The sequence below is a fragment of the Xiphophorus hellerii genome, chromosome 16, assembly GCF_003331165.1.
Source record: "Xiphophorus hellerii strain 12219 chromosome 16, Xiphophorus_hellerii-4.1, whole genome shotgun sequence".
In the NCBI taxonomy this organism is placed as follows: Eukaryota; Metazoa; Chordata; class Actinopteri; order Cyprinodontiformes; family Poeciliidae; genus Xiphophorus; species Xiphophorus hellerii.
This window is the reverse complement of record NC_045687.1, coordinates 10016618-10029687: the sequence shown is the minus strand read 5'-3', so window position 1 is coordinate 10029687 and position 13070 is coordinate 10016618. Positions and strand designations below refer to the sequence as shown.

The following is a 13070-nucleotide window of genomic DNA, read 5'->3' as shown; positions in this document are numbered from 1 at the left end:
GGGAAGTATCAGTACTGCGCCTTATCAGAAATGGTTCTCAAAGCAGCATCCCAAACAAAACAAGCTGAAATACAAAAGTATTAATAGAGTCTGACTCTCTTGAAATTCTTCATAATGTTTCACTGTGACCACATGCAGTCAATATTTATCACAGAGTGTTTCTTGTTTCTCTTCAGTGTCTTTTTAATACTTTATGCGTTTGACTGAATGGGTCCTTTATGTAATACAACATATATCACACCAGCTGTGTTCTTTTTCAAAAGATATCAAATCAACATTTTCACTGCAGTTAATCCACAAGATCAGTTTGCAAAGATTAGTCAGGCTTAAAAAAAAAAATCCTTGTTAACCACAGTTAGGTGTAATAACATGCAGCTGATATGCAACACCTTGTTATTAGATCCTCTTTTAAAGTTTTACTGTTGCCTGGCAGGTCACCACAGCAGAGAGACCAGTCTGACAGTAGAAAAGAAAGGAGAGGCAAGATCAAGAGGGGAAACTAAGAGAAGATGCAGTTTTATACAAAGAGGCATTGCTAATCTGACAGAAGTGACGTGGAAAGTAGCCACTTTGCTTTTTCATAGACATTAACTTATGCAGTTAGATCTATTTTTTTTTTTCAATTTCCAGATTGTAAGGGTTGAAAATTGTTCAAGTTGGACCAAAGAAGAGAGCATCAGACGATCTGAATGTGGAAATATTCTCAAGTTGTTGTGACTTTTTAAACACTCGTCTGGACATTGTTTTCCTCTTCACCATGAGAGCCACGTGGACTGTTTTGATACTGGGTGAGTCACATCTGGCATTAATTTGGACATGAATGGATTATCATCTGTTTCAAGGGTGTAAAACATATTATATTGTATTATCGTTTGCCACAAGAAACACTACAGATAAACCAGTGCTGTAACTTTTGTAATTACTTACTTAATTAAACATGAAGCCATGTAATAAGGATCTAATTTCAAGTTATCTTCAAATAAGCTCAATTATACTTATTTCATTTATATTTTTTGTTAAATATTCAGCTCTCACTGGAAAATGAAAAGTCCTCTGTCAACTATAAATTTAAATTGGTAACTTTACTTTAGATGTAGCACAGTTACGTAACAGCTTTAGTCTCAAAAACACATTTGAGAACAATCTTTAAGTTGTTCATTTGACTAAAAGAGAATTAAACACTATGACCTCATCTGCCAGTACTCACGTTATTTCTTACCAACCTAACCACAAACACCAGTCAACTAACCTCAGTGGAAGAACTCTGCTTTTATGCCACTAGCAACAAGAAGCAACACTGACACATTCTGTTTCTCAAAATCCCCTGAATGTTTTTATTAGAACCAGGATTATTGAACAGTGATCTAAGATTTAATCTCCTCTGTAAAAATCCCAACATATTATATTGTATACTGCAGTGTTGTTATTTGCTCTGTGCTAATCTGAAAGCCAAATATTATATAGTAAAGGTCCCTAATTACAAACTGTAATTTCTTTTAACACTTATATTTTATTATTAACCATGTAGTTATTTTTATTAACTATCCACTTAGATTGGAAACACTATTAAGAGAAATCTCCTTCAGAAAATATGTTCTGAACAATAAATTTGTAATGCAACCAGACATCATCATAAATAATAAGCTGATTAAGAATATATTTAACATTTAATTTTAAGGATTATCACTGGCAAAGCCCGTGGACTGACCAGCATAAACATTCTCCCTTCCTGTTTTAAATACTCTGAATCACACCCACATAGTCATTCAGGAAACTACAAAGTACTGACAATGCAGTCAGAACGTTGTATACTGCGTTATTATTCACAAGGCAAAGTACGGTATTCAAAATGCAGTACTCCAGATACTTATGTGAAAATTATCCTGAGATATCTTATAGAAGGAGGCAATACACAGTGAGAAAATCAAGCTAAAAGAATTTGCTTTTTTCAGTGTGTCCATCTCAAAATTCATCATATCTCTAGCTCTCATGTTTTGACTTACTGAATTGTGAAACCTTTCTAAAACACCCTGTATCCTATAATAATTGTAGTTATAAGTAGCAATAGGTGAAATAGTGAAAATGTGATAGGCTGCAGTAATGAGTGACACTTTGTGCTTGTTTTTCAGCTTTGATCCTTTCTCCTCTCACTGTCCAAACACAAACATCCTGCCCTATGGGGTTCAACTCGGTTGACCAAAACTGTGTTGGTATGTAATAAAACGTAACTTTCTTTAAAGACACATATATGCAACACATGTGCAGGTCCCTATTTAAAATGACTTTGTTCTTTATCATGCCTCATCATTTTGAGTTTTATTCTTTGTTTACTAGAATTATTGTTGTTTTTATCATTCTTGTTCTTTCTTCACATCGGTATCAACTTCAGTATTAAGTCAAACATCAGTTCATGCTGTAATAACTTTTCACATTTCTCTTTCCTTGACAAAGACGAAGATGAATGTGAAGAAGACCGTGAATTATGTGGAGAAAATACAAACTGTTTCAACACAATTGGCATCTACTACTGCCAGTGCAAGGAAGGTTTCAGGTCAAAAGCTGTGAATTTTACTGCTACAGACTCTGTCACATGCAGACGTAAATAGTTTTTAATTAGAAATGACAAACAACCAGATTTCATCCATCATTTCCTATAATTGTTATTTTCTTTTCTGTTTCAAAAAAGGTATCAATGAATGTTTGGAAATCAAAGATATCTGTGGACCTAATGCCTCTTGTCAAAACACAATGTCCAACTACAACTGCAGCTGTAAAAATGGATTTGCCTCTTCTACTGGAGTGGAAATATTTCGTGGCCATGACAACATCACATGCAGAGGTAACACAATGACTTCCTGCACAGTTGTGTTAGTTTGCTTTCCTTTGCATTTACACCGTGTTCCACATTATTATGCAAGCAGTATTTTCTCAGATATTCTTAAATAGTTAATGCAAATGATGGTTAGGTGTGGCCGAATAGTAGGTTCATGCACCGCAAGCCTCTGGAGCACAGGTGTCAAACTGCAGTCCTCAAGGGCCGGTGTCCTGCAGTTTTTAGATGTGCCACAGGTACAAACCACTGGAATGAAATGGCTTAATTACCTCCTCCTTGTGTAGATCAGTTCTCCAGAGCCTTGCTAATGACCTAATTATTCTATTCAGGTGTGGTGCAGCAGAGGCATATCTAAAAGTTGCAGGACAGCGGCCCTTGAGGACTGGAGTTTGACACCCCTGCTCTGGAGGATCCTCCACCTTGAGGTTCCAGAGGCACCAGCAGCTTCAAATAACTGTTTGCTGCTTTGTATGGGCATTTTTACAGCTGCTCTCTTAATCCGATGAATTTGTCTAATAGAAACCTTCCTCATTATGCCTTTATCTGTACAAACTTTGTTCTGAATCAGCCACAAATCTCTTCACAGTACGATAACGCTTCAGTTTTTGTTAAATATCTAATGTTTTCATACCTTGTCATATGGTACTACACTATCTGATGATTTTTGTCAGCAGAGATCTTTTCTCTTTCCCATATTGTTTGAAACCTGTGGCCTGCTTAATAATGTGGAACATCCTTCTTAAGTAGATTTCCTTTAATTGAGCTCACCAGACAAACTAATCAACCCAGCTCTCTGAAATTAATTATAGTGATTCAAAGAGCCCGGACACACATTACCATCTATAAATTTAATAGCACAACAAAAAATTTAATCTTTATGACATTTAAATCCAATTTGCATAATAATTTGCAACACGGTGTAAGGTGAAAATTTATTTGTGTTCTCAAGTATTTTTACATTCCATCCCCCTTCTCATACAGACAGATATAAAGAGTTATTTTTATTTAATCATTCTTATTTTTGATCATTTCTCTTTTTTCACATGAATATCAATTTCAGTATTAATCCAAGCATTATGCTAGCTCATGCTATAATTACTTTTCACATTTTTCTTTTCCTGACAAAGATTTCAATGAATGTGCAGTCGACACTGAAATATGTGGAAAAAATACAAACTGTTTCAACACAGATGGCAGCTACTACTGCCAGTGTAAGGAGGGTTCAGGTCATCAACAAAAGCTGCGAATTTTACTGCTAAAGACTCTGCTGAATGTAAAAGTAAATAGTTTTTAGGATGAAAGAAAAACCAGTTGTATTAGTTTTCTTTGCATTTCATCTCCAAGTCAATAAATTTTAACATTCCTTCCCTCTGCTAATACAGATACAGATGAGTGTAAAAATGAAAATGTTTGTGGTCTGAATGCATCATGTATAAACACACAAGGAAGTTATTACTGCGTCTGCAACGCTGGCTATGCACTGAAATCTGGAAAATCTAGCATTTCTGGGCAGGAGGAGCAATGTGAAGGTGATGAGTAGGACATAATGTGACAAGATTTGCACATTTAAAATTATTTTATTATGTCTTAAAATATTTTAACTGACTCAACTATTCAAATTATTTTTCTCATCCTTGATTTGTTTCCATTTCAGACATATGTAAGATTGATGACACAATTTGTGGAAATGGATCCTGCCTCCATGAAGCCAGTGGCCATTACTGTGCATGCTCTGCAGGGTTTACTAACTATGGCAACAAAACGGGTCGTTGTACTGGTAGGAATAGATTTAGTTTTTTCTGAAAGACCAATACAAACAGGTTTAGGGTTTATACCAAACAAAACACTTTCAAAATGATTTTCAGACAGTAAACTATTGGTTTATTTTCTTAGAGCTTCACTGTGGTGTTTTCAAGGATGTGAACAATCTTATGGAGGTAAATTCACAGCATGAATCTTTTTTCTATTTCAAAATTTGATTTTCCTCTGATGTCTGTTATCAATTACCTTTTCAATGTGATTTTTATTTTTTTGCATTCTTCTAGAAATTTGACATGGTTCAAGATGATATCAAGCAACTGAGTGAAAGTTGTCTGAAGCTCTCAGGAAGTGAAGATTCAAAGGACCTCAATGGAGAAGACTTGCTAACGGTACAAATTGTTTTTAGAAGCAGCCTTTTAGAGGAAACCCACCATGTCAGATGGTGTACAGCCATCTGTACAGCTATGCTGCCAAAGAAGTCAGTTCTCTGCCTGATTTTGCTTTAACCTTTAAAACATGTTTTTTTTCAATCTCTCTCCTCCTTTGACTCTAGGTTCTGCTCTCTATGATCGACCAGTTTCTGTCTGCTGGATCTGTCAAAGACAACAGGAAAATATCCACATTTCTAGACATGGTGGAACAAGTTTTAAGGTTCATTGGACCTTTAATTAAAACACCAAGAACTAAAAGATTCACCGATCACACAGGTGAGCAAGCAATTAATATGACTGCTTTCCAAACTAAATAAAAATATAAACACTCCTTCCCTTTTGCTTTTAATTACATCATTCTGTCTCTTTAAAGTCCATATTTCATGCAATTCATAGTTTTATCTATGGTACAAATTATTTAATACCAATTTTCCACCAGAACTGGAGCTGCTGGTACATACTGGGTCGGCTATACCCCAAGGATTAAAGACTCTGTCGTCTAAACAGGCTAAAGTGGATATCAAGATGGAAGAAGCTGCAGGAAATCCCTCATCTTATCCGGGTAACAACAATGTATATAAATAAAACATTTAAAACACATTAATTTCAAACACTAAACCTGTTTTGTCCTGACATTGAAGAATTTACAACAGTTTCGTTGCTGAGCTATTCAAACCTGGAAGAATCTGCAGGAGATTTCTTTAGTGGGATGAAAAAAAATGAGAGCCAGAACTTTAAGATAAACTCCAAAGTGGTGACTATCAGTGTTAGCAATACAGACACAAAACACCTGAACGAACCAGTCAATATAACTTTACATCACCTTGATCATGTAAGAGAAAGCCTATTTGTTTCTTTCTTCCATAACATTCAATATTTGAAGATAAATGTGAAACTAAAGCATTTATCTGTTTCACAGTCAAATCAAGCAGCCCACACTTGTGTGTTTTGGGATTCCTCTAAGGACGGAGGTGTGTGGTCTGATCGCGGCTGCAGCGTGGTGGAGTCCAAACTAAACTACACTGTGTGTTCCTGTAACCACCTGAGCAGCTTCGCTGTGCTCACGGCCCTCTACGACATAGAGGTTCTACTTCCTTTACTTCATAGTTATTCAGAACATAAAGTCACTCACACTTGAAAACCCAGTGCTTTAATTTCCCCCATTCTGTCTCCATACAGAGCCCTTTTGAGTTGCAGCTGATCTCCTGGATAGGCCTATCCCTTTCATTAATTTGCCTGTTCTTCTGCATCCTGACCTTCTCAATGATCCGGTCTATCAAAAGCCCAAGAACAACCATCCACTTGCACCTCTGCATCAGCCTCTTTATTGCAACTCTTACCTTTCTCGCAGGCATCTCTCAGACACAGAACAAGGTTAATGCTCTAACAGCTTGTTGTCTTTATAAAAAGTATCTTGAAAGTGTTTGCCTCTAAAAACACATCACAGAATCAAGCATTAAGACATACTACAGCTAAAATGGTACTGAAAGTGCTTGCCACTCTAAATACTGTAGTTGTGTATTAATCCTGTTAGAACATATTATCTCAGCAATTAGCTCTTTCTTATATCTTGAACTCATCTTGAAGTGATGCTTTTCACATGCTTCATCTCTACTCATTAGGTTGGCTGTGCAGTAGTTGCAGGGATGCTGCACTTCTTCTACCTGGCCGCATTCTGCTGGATGTGTCTGGAGGGAATCCAGCTCTTCAGGATGGTGGTCCTGGTCTTCAACACCAACTTTAAAACCAGCTACATGATGGCAGGGGGCTACGGAGTTCCTGCTGCAATTGTTGCTGTCACTGTATTGATCAATAGAGATGGATACGGGACTAAGAAATAGTGAGCTTTTAATATTCCATCAACTAATATGAATCTCTTTTTTATTTTTGTCTAATTTTGTAACCATTTTCAAAATCTGAAAAAGTTAACCTGTTCAATCTGTTCAATAAAATGTTAACTTACATTTCAGTTGCTGGCTAAACTTGGATTCGATTTGGAGTTTCTATGGCCCTGTCTGTGTCATCATTACTGTAAGTTTTTACCAAAAATTTATTTATTATTTACTTTAAAATTTACATGGGAACCAACCTTATTTCTTAAAATTACTTAAATTTTTTCTCATCATCCAGGTAAACGTTTTCTTCTTCCTTGTCACTGTGTGGAAGTTGGCACAGAAGTTTTCAAGTTTAAACCCTGACCTGGACAGCTTGAATAAAATCAAGTAAGTTATCACTGTTCCACATGTCAACCTACAACTATCAAAAAGCTGAAATCTGCTATGACGCATGTTAGTCACATTTTCTTCTGTAAAAGAACCTGTTTAACTTCTTTACTCATAAAATTGAAAAAAATGAGCGCAACATCCTTTGACGTAAAAAAAATGAAGTTCCTCCTTTTTACCTATGTGCATTTGTTGCCTCCTGCAGGGCATTCACCATTACTGCAGTGGCTCAGCTCTGTGTACTCGGCATCATGTGGATCTTTGGGTATTTCCAGTTTGAAAAGGAAACAAAAGCAATGACTTATCTGTTCACCTTTTTTGGCAGACTTCAAGGTGTCATGCTCTTTGTCATGCACTGTCTATTTTCCAAACAGGTCAGTCATGCCTTTTGCTAAAGTAAACAAACATCACGCTTCAGATTTTCTACATTATCAGGGATCAAAGCTCAATCTGTTTTCTGATTTTAGGTGAGGGAGGAGTATGAAAACATTCTTTCTCAACTACGTGCACCTCGGAAGAGAACATATTCCGAGTACATCTACTCAAGCAAAGCTAATGTAAGCAGAGAGTTAAAATTTTATTCAATAGAAGGAATACAGTTACTGCTCATTAATGCACCGAGACTAAAGTTAAACTATGTCTTCAAAATGTGTTCAACATACAGTTAAAACTAATAGAAATATTTACATACAGTGTATTAAAAAACTTTTTTTACTCTTTATCTTCACTGCTTGAAATTAAATCAGAATAAATATTTTCTGTTGCTTTAAGCCCAGAATTATTCATTCTGGTTTAAAATAAGATGTGAAGTGAAGCATAGTGTTTGTTCTTGTTGTTTCTGAGACAGCAAAGCTTTCCTCATAAATGTAATATGCTTTTAATTCTCTCATTGTTTGCATTTTCATCTTCAGGTGTCCAGAAGTACCCAGGACACGGGAGAGTCTCACATTTAACTGAGCGATATCTCTGGGAGATCTCAGAACGTCCATTTTTAAAAATGAGCTCTCTGAGACATGTGCAGTGAAGTTTGGGGCCCCTCAGGGTGGTTGGCCCGTTGCTTTTTTCACTTTGTCTTCTGCCTCCTGAAGCTCTTCTGCGCTGATTTAGCCTAACAATTAACTGTTATGTTGACAATGGGCCTTTCTCATTTGGAAACGGTGCAGATTTGTTTGAAGTACAGCCCCATTGATCGGTAATTAGGCATTGCTTATCAAAAATAATTTCCTGCATCTTAACAGTTACAAGACAGATTTAATGGTCATCGGACCCCAGAAATATCACTGGACATTTGGCAGACATGTTCCTCAGTAGGTTTTTAAAGCTAAGTTAAAAAATCACTTGTTCACTTGGTCATATGTGATTTCATTTTATGCATATTGTTTTTGCTGCTTTTCTTGGAATTGTATTGTTTTTTTAATTCCTTGTGATAGCTCAGCACTTTGAATGGCTTTATAAATAAAGTTATTATTATTGCTTTTAATAGCTTTGGATTAAAGTCCAGTAAAAATATGGATATTAAAGCTTTGAACATGGCTTGTTTTGACAACTCAAACTGTCCATAATATGCTTTAATTTCATGGCAATACTTTTTTAGCAGTATTTTCGTAACTTGATAAATTATGTAATTTATTTAGGAAATGTACATACAAAAACAGTATTTTTATATGAAAAATTATGTGTTCTTTTGCTCAAAATTACACGTTTGTAGAACTTAATCAGGCACGTCTACTAATGTAAGTTGCTTCATTCAGGTACTTATTTCAATCAGCAAGGACAATCCAAAATATACTTATATTGCAAGCTCTTCTTTTAAATCTTTGAGCTTGAGAAATACAAATGAAATCCAAAACACAAACACAGATTTATCATTTGAATTTTTGCCTGTATTAGTGTTTGGCTCCAACGCTGCTGCATTTATTGCATCTGAATACATCGAAAAGAGTTGTTTATTCAATGAGTTCATATGCTATTTGCTTGAAACTGATCTTAGATAAGTTCAGTTGTTATGGTCCTCTGAAATGGTAGCACCGCTGTAACACATGGTTTTAGAGGACATTGCATATTTTACACTGATGCTGTTTGTTTCTTGTTTACATCTCTTTTTTTGTGTGAATTCTTAAAATATGTATTTTAAATGTCATTTTTTTAGTTTTGCAAAAATAAATGTAATCATATATATAACATTGCTGATGATTTTGAAGGCATTTCTTGAGGTGGGTTGAAAAGTATACAGGAAATGGGAGACTTTCTCCTATTCCTTCCTGTTTATGTAAGATCAGCGACATGATGGTAGATAGATAGATAGATAGATAGATAGATAGATAGATAGATAGATAGATAGATAGATAGATAGATAGATAGATAGATAGATAGATAGATAGATAGATAGATAGATAGATAGATAGATAGATAGATAGGTAGATAGATAGATAGATAGATAGATAGATAGATAGATAGATAGATAGATAGATAGATAGATAGATAGATAGATAGATAGATAGATAGATAGATAGATAGATAGATAGATAGATAGATAGATTAGACAGACAGACAGATAGAAGTTTTAAAAGTAAATTAAAAGTAACATTGATTTGTGATGTATATAAATCCAAGAAGAGAAATCACTAAATGAAACAAACTTTTACGTCGTTCTGATGTAATACTGTTATTGTCCACTAGGTCATGCAATTTTCCATGATAAAACTTCCAACAAACACAATTTGTATTTAATTTCAAGCCAAGTAAAATCTTCGCTATATTTTACACTATAAACATATACCTTCACATAAACATCGCTCTTTAAATCACCACTGCAGATTCAAATTGATTGATCCAGTGAAGAAAACCCAAATTTACAATTTATCATCCAGAACATGTGAAAAAATATGCTAATTTCAACATACTTTAACTAAAAGTAATTCAAGTCTTGTCAAGTATACTTGGATACATCCTGTAACAGATGTAATCAACTTTCTCAAATTCATCAAAGGTTTTCTTTCAACCAAAACTTTAAAAATAGAGAAATTGTGGTCAGCTAGCTGAAACTTCCTTCAAATATGCATACATTTCCATTTCACTGAATATTGTTTGTTCGATAGCATCATTTTAAAAAAATTGCTCAATATATGCAATAAAACATATTAATCATACAGATGTAATAAAGATATAAACCTAGCAACAAGTTTCAGGAAGCAACAAAAAACTGTTTTTCCACTGTGACCTCTGCAGAAGAGCTGATCATGAAGGTTAGAAAAACTATAAGCCACATGAGCACACTTCCTGTGTAGCCATGACAGCTATTTTCTGACAGATGTATAAAGGAAATGTCTTTGTACACACAGACAGCATGATGAATGTCTGAAGTAGTATGCTGTAAAGGAGATTTTTGGTGCCTTTATTTTACATATTTTAAAAGAAATTCAAATTTAATTGTGATTAATCAGTGCTAGATATTTTTTAACTGATTGACAGTACTAGGTTTTTTTTCTTATATTACTTCTTTTGTGTTGCTATATTATATTTTAAGAGATGTCAGTTTCATTTCAAGTTCAAAAGCAACTTCTGGTTGGATAAAAATAATATTAAATCTAACTCTATCGAGTTATGAATATTTTTGGGCCTAACTGTATGAGGGCTTTACTTTTTATTCATCTCTCTCCTCACAAATCCAAAAAACACCAGCACACATGGTCACTGAGCTCTTAGAGCTTTGTCAGCAATATCCCTCTGTGGCTAGAAAACTAAAAAGCCAGCGGTTTTGTTAACCACAAGCCAACTCCTGTACAGGGAATGATTTACATATGGACACTTTGCTCGTCAGCTTCCGCGTTTGGGGAAAGCGGCTCAATCGTTTCCGATCTATTGAAAATGGCACTTATTAAGGAAGAATATTTATAAATTAACTTTGGCAAAAAGTTTGGCTCTCTCTCTTCCTTAAACTCCCGGGTCCTCTCAGCGGGCGACGTGCAGCCACAAAGAAAAACAACAACAATGCGTGTTAACGTCACAGAATTACAGAGTTTAATCCCATACAAAGCAACGTATGCATCAACAACAAAACTGCAGAGGAACAGAGATATACATTCATTACCTTATACAGACAAAGACAGACAAGACAGACAAACAAAGACAAACACAGACAAAAACAAAGACGCGTCTTTGGAGAGAGCTGATGCAAAAAAAGCAAAATAGTGGCAGCTCTCTGAATTTTTACTCCTGTGCACGAAGTCTTATACTGAAGGTGTGTCTTTCCTTTTTAATATATTCAATTAAGGCGTACCTCTAGTTGGCCAACTGGAAACTCCCTTAGACACTCAGAAAAACTTAGAACTCCCCCTAATTTACGCCAAAGATCAAAGGCCATTTGCTCTCTGGTAAAACAAAAGAGCCAAGAGCTGCGTCCTGGCCTCCTGGGTTCTACGGTCATTTTGGGTAAACAAAAACATAAGATAAGATTTCACAGATACCTGTGAAATCCGGAGTCTCTCCCGTTATCTCTCCTTACATAAATTCTCAGGAGAAACTTAAATCCAGTAATTTTGGTTCAAGGAAAGGTTATCTTTACAAACCCCAGTTTTGCTCCTCTGCACTCAGCACCTCAAAAGATTGAGTCCTGCCAAAAATAACACATAAAATCAACAGAACAAAATGAGGTATAATTCCTGAGCAATTTTCTAATACTAAACAAAACATTTTCATTCAAACAATTTCCATTTGATTCTGATATAGTCACAGATAGTACAATTTTCAAATACATTCATCATTTACTAGATTAATAGTTCTACAATTAGATAATACAATCTTTATTAAAACATGCTATTAATACTTAGAAAAATGTCTTAGAAATTTAATGTTAGTGGTTTCAACATTCTATGTTGTATTCAGTTTTACACCATCCCAGATGTTGGTTTCTGGAAGACTTTTGATCTTCTGTGAACCAAACAGGCTTCTCTCCTGCAGGCTCAAGTGATATTGCCTTGCAGTAGATGCTAATTTTATGGCCTCCTGTGCTCTGACAACACAGCAGGAGTCCCATTGAGAGATCTGCATTTGGTTCCTGTTATCTGAATGCTTGCCCATCTGGTTTAATTTTAAATCCTTAACACAAACCTGTTCAAAATAAAGAAATTTGTTCAAAATAAGAGTGTTCAATATACCTTTTACACATGCCGTAGGATTAACTGTATTAAGCACTAAAAATAATCATTTTTCCTCAACACACTTTACAGTGGGTGTTTGCAGGGCTTTTCTAAGGTAGCAATTAATGATGAACATCGATCCGAAGCCCCAACAAGTAGCTGGAGAAAGGTTTTAAGATGTACGCCTCGTTATACATTTACGGATAGGAAGGTGAGTTTTACTGTCTTTAATCTTTGTGGCTAACATTAGCTTTAGTTTATGCTAGTTGGCAATATTCTCTGACATTGTTCTTGTAAAAATTTGCTATTTAAGTGTCTAATCCATTCTAACGGACAATGTTTTTACCTTATTTTCTATTTATTTTCAAGTAGGCTATATTTGTGTTTAGCCTTTGCTTGAGGTGGGTGATGAACCCATATCTATCACCATAAACATAATCAATAATAGAAAATAATTCTGGTAGAATATGGAGTCTGTTGATTGACATAATATATGTTTTGAATTTGTAGATGTGGAGGGCCTGGTTGACCTTTGACCTCTGGAAACATTTCTCGATATCTTTGAAATGATTCACAAACACATTTTTGCTACAAGTACTCAACACCAATTTAATTCTCTCAGGTTTCTGCAGCAGGTTGGAACAGAAATGTCTTCAATTATCCAGGTTTGATTAATCATGAGCTC

General features: G+C 35.2%; 1 protein-coding gene across 1 annotated transcript; it reads left to right on the top strand.

The window, feature by feature from the left end:
- Positions 1-413: 413 nt before the first annotated feature.
- LOC116736113 (adhesion G protein-coupled receptor E2-like) lies at positions 414-9131 on the top strand. Its single transcript, XM_032588388.1, has 19 exons — positions 414-788; positions 2130-2210; positions 2452-2598; positions 2687-2839; positions 4216-4362; positions 4488-4610; positions 4727-4770; positions 4879-4983; positions 5148-5301; positions 5465-5587; positions 5667-5857; positions 5945-6109; positions 6205-6399; positions 6648-6865; positions 6996-7056; positions 7156-7247; positions 7453-7621; positions 7715-7804; positions 8159-9131. Exons 1-19 carry the CDS (start codon positions 758-760, stop codon positions 8198-8200), a joined length of 2331 nt encoding a protein of 776 aa, XP_032444279.1. The 5' UTR covers positions 414-757; the 3' UTR covers positions 8201-9131.
- The last annotated feature ends 3939 nt before the right edge of the window (positions 9132-13070 follow it).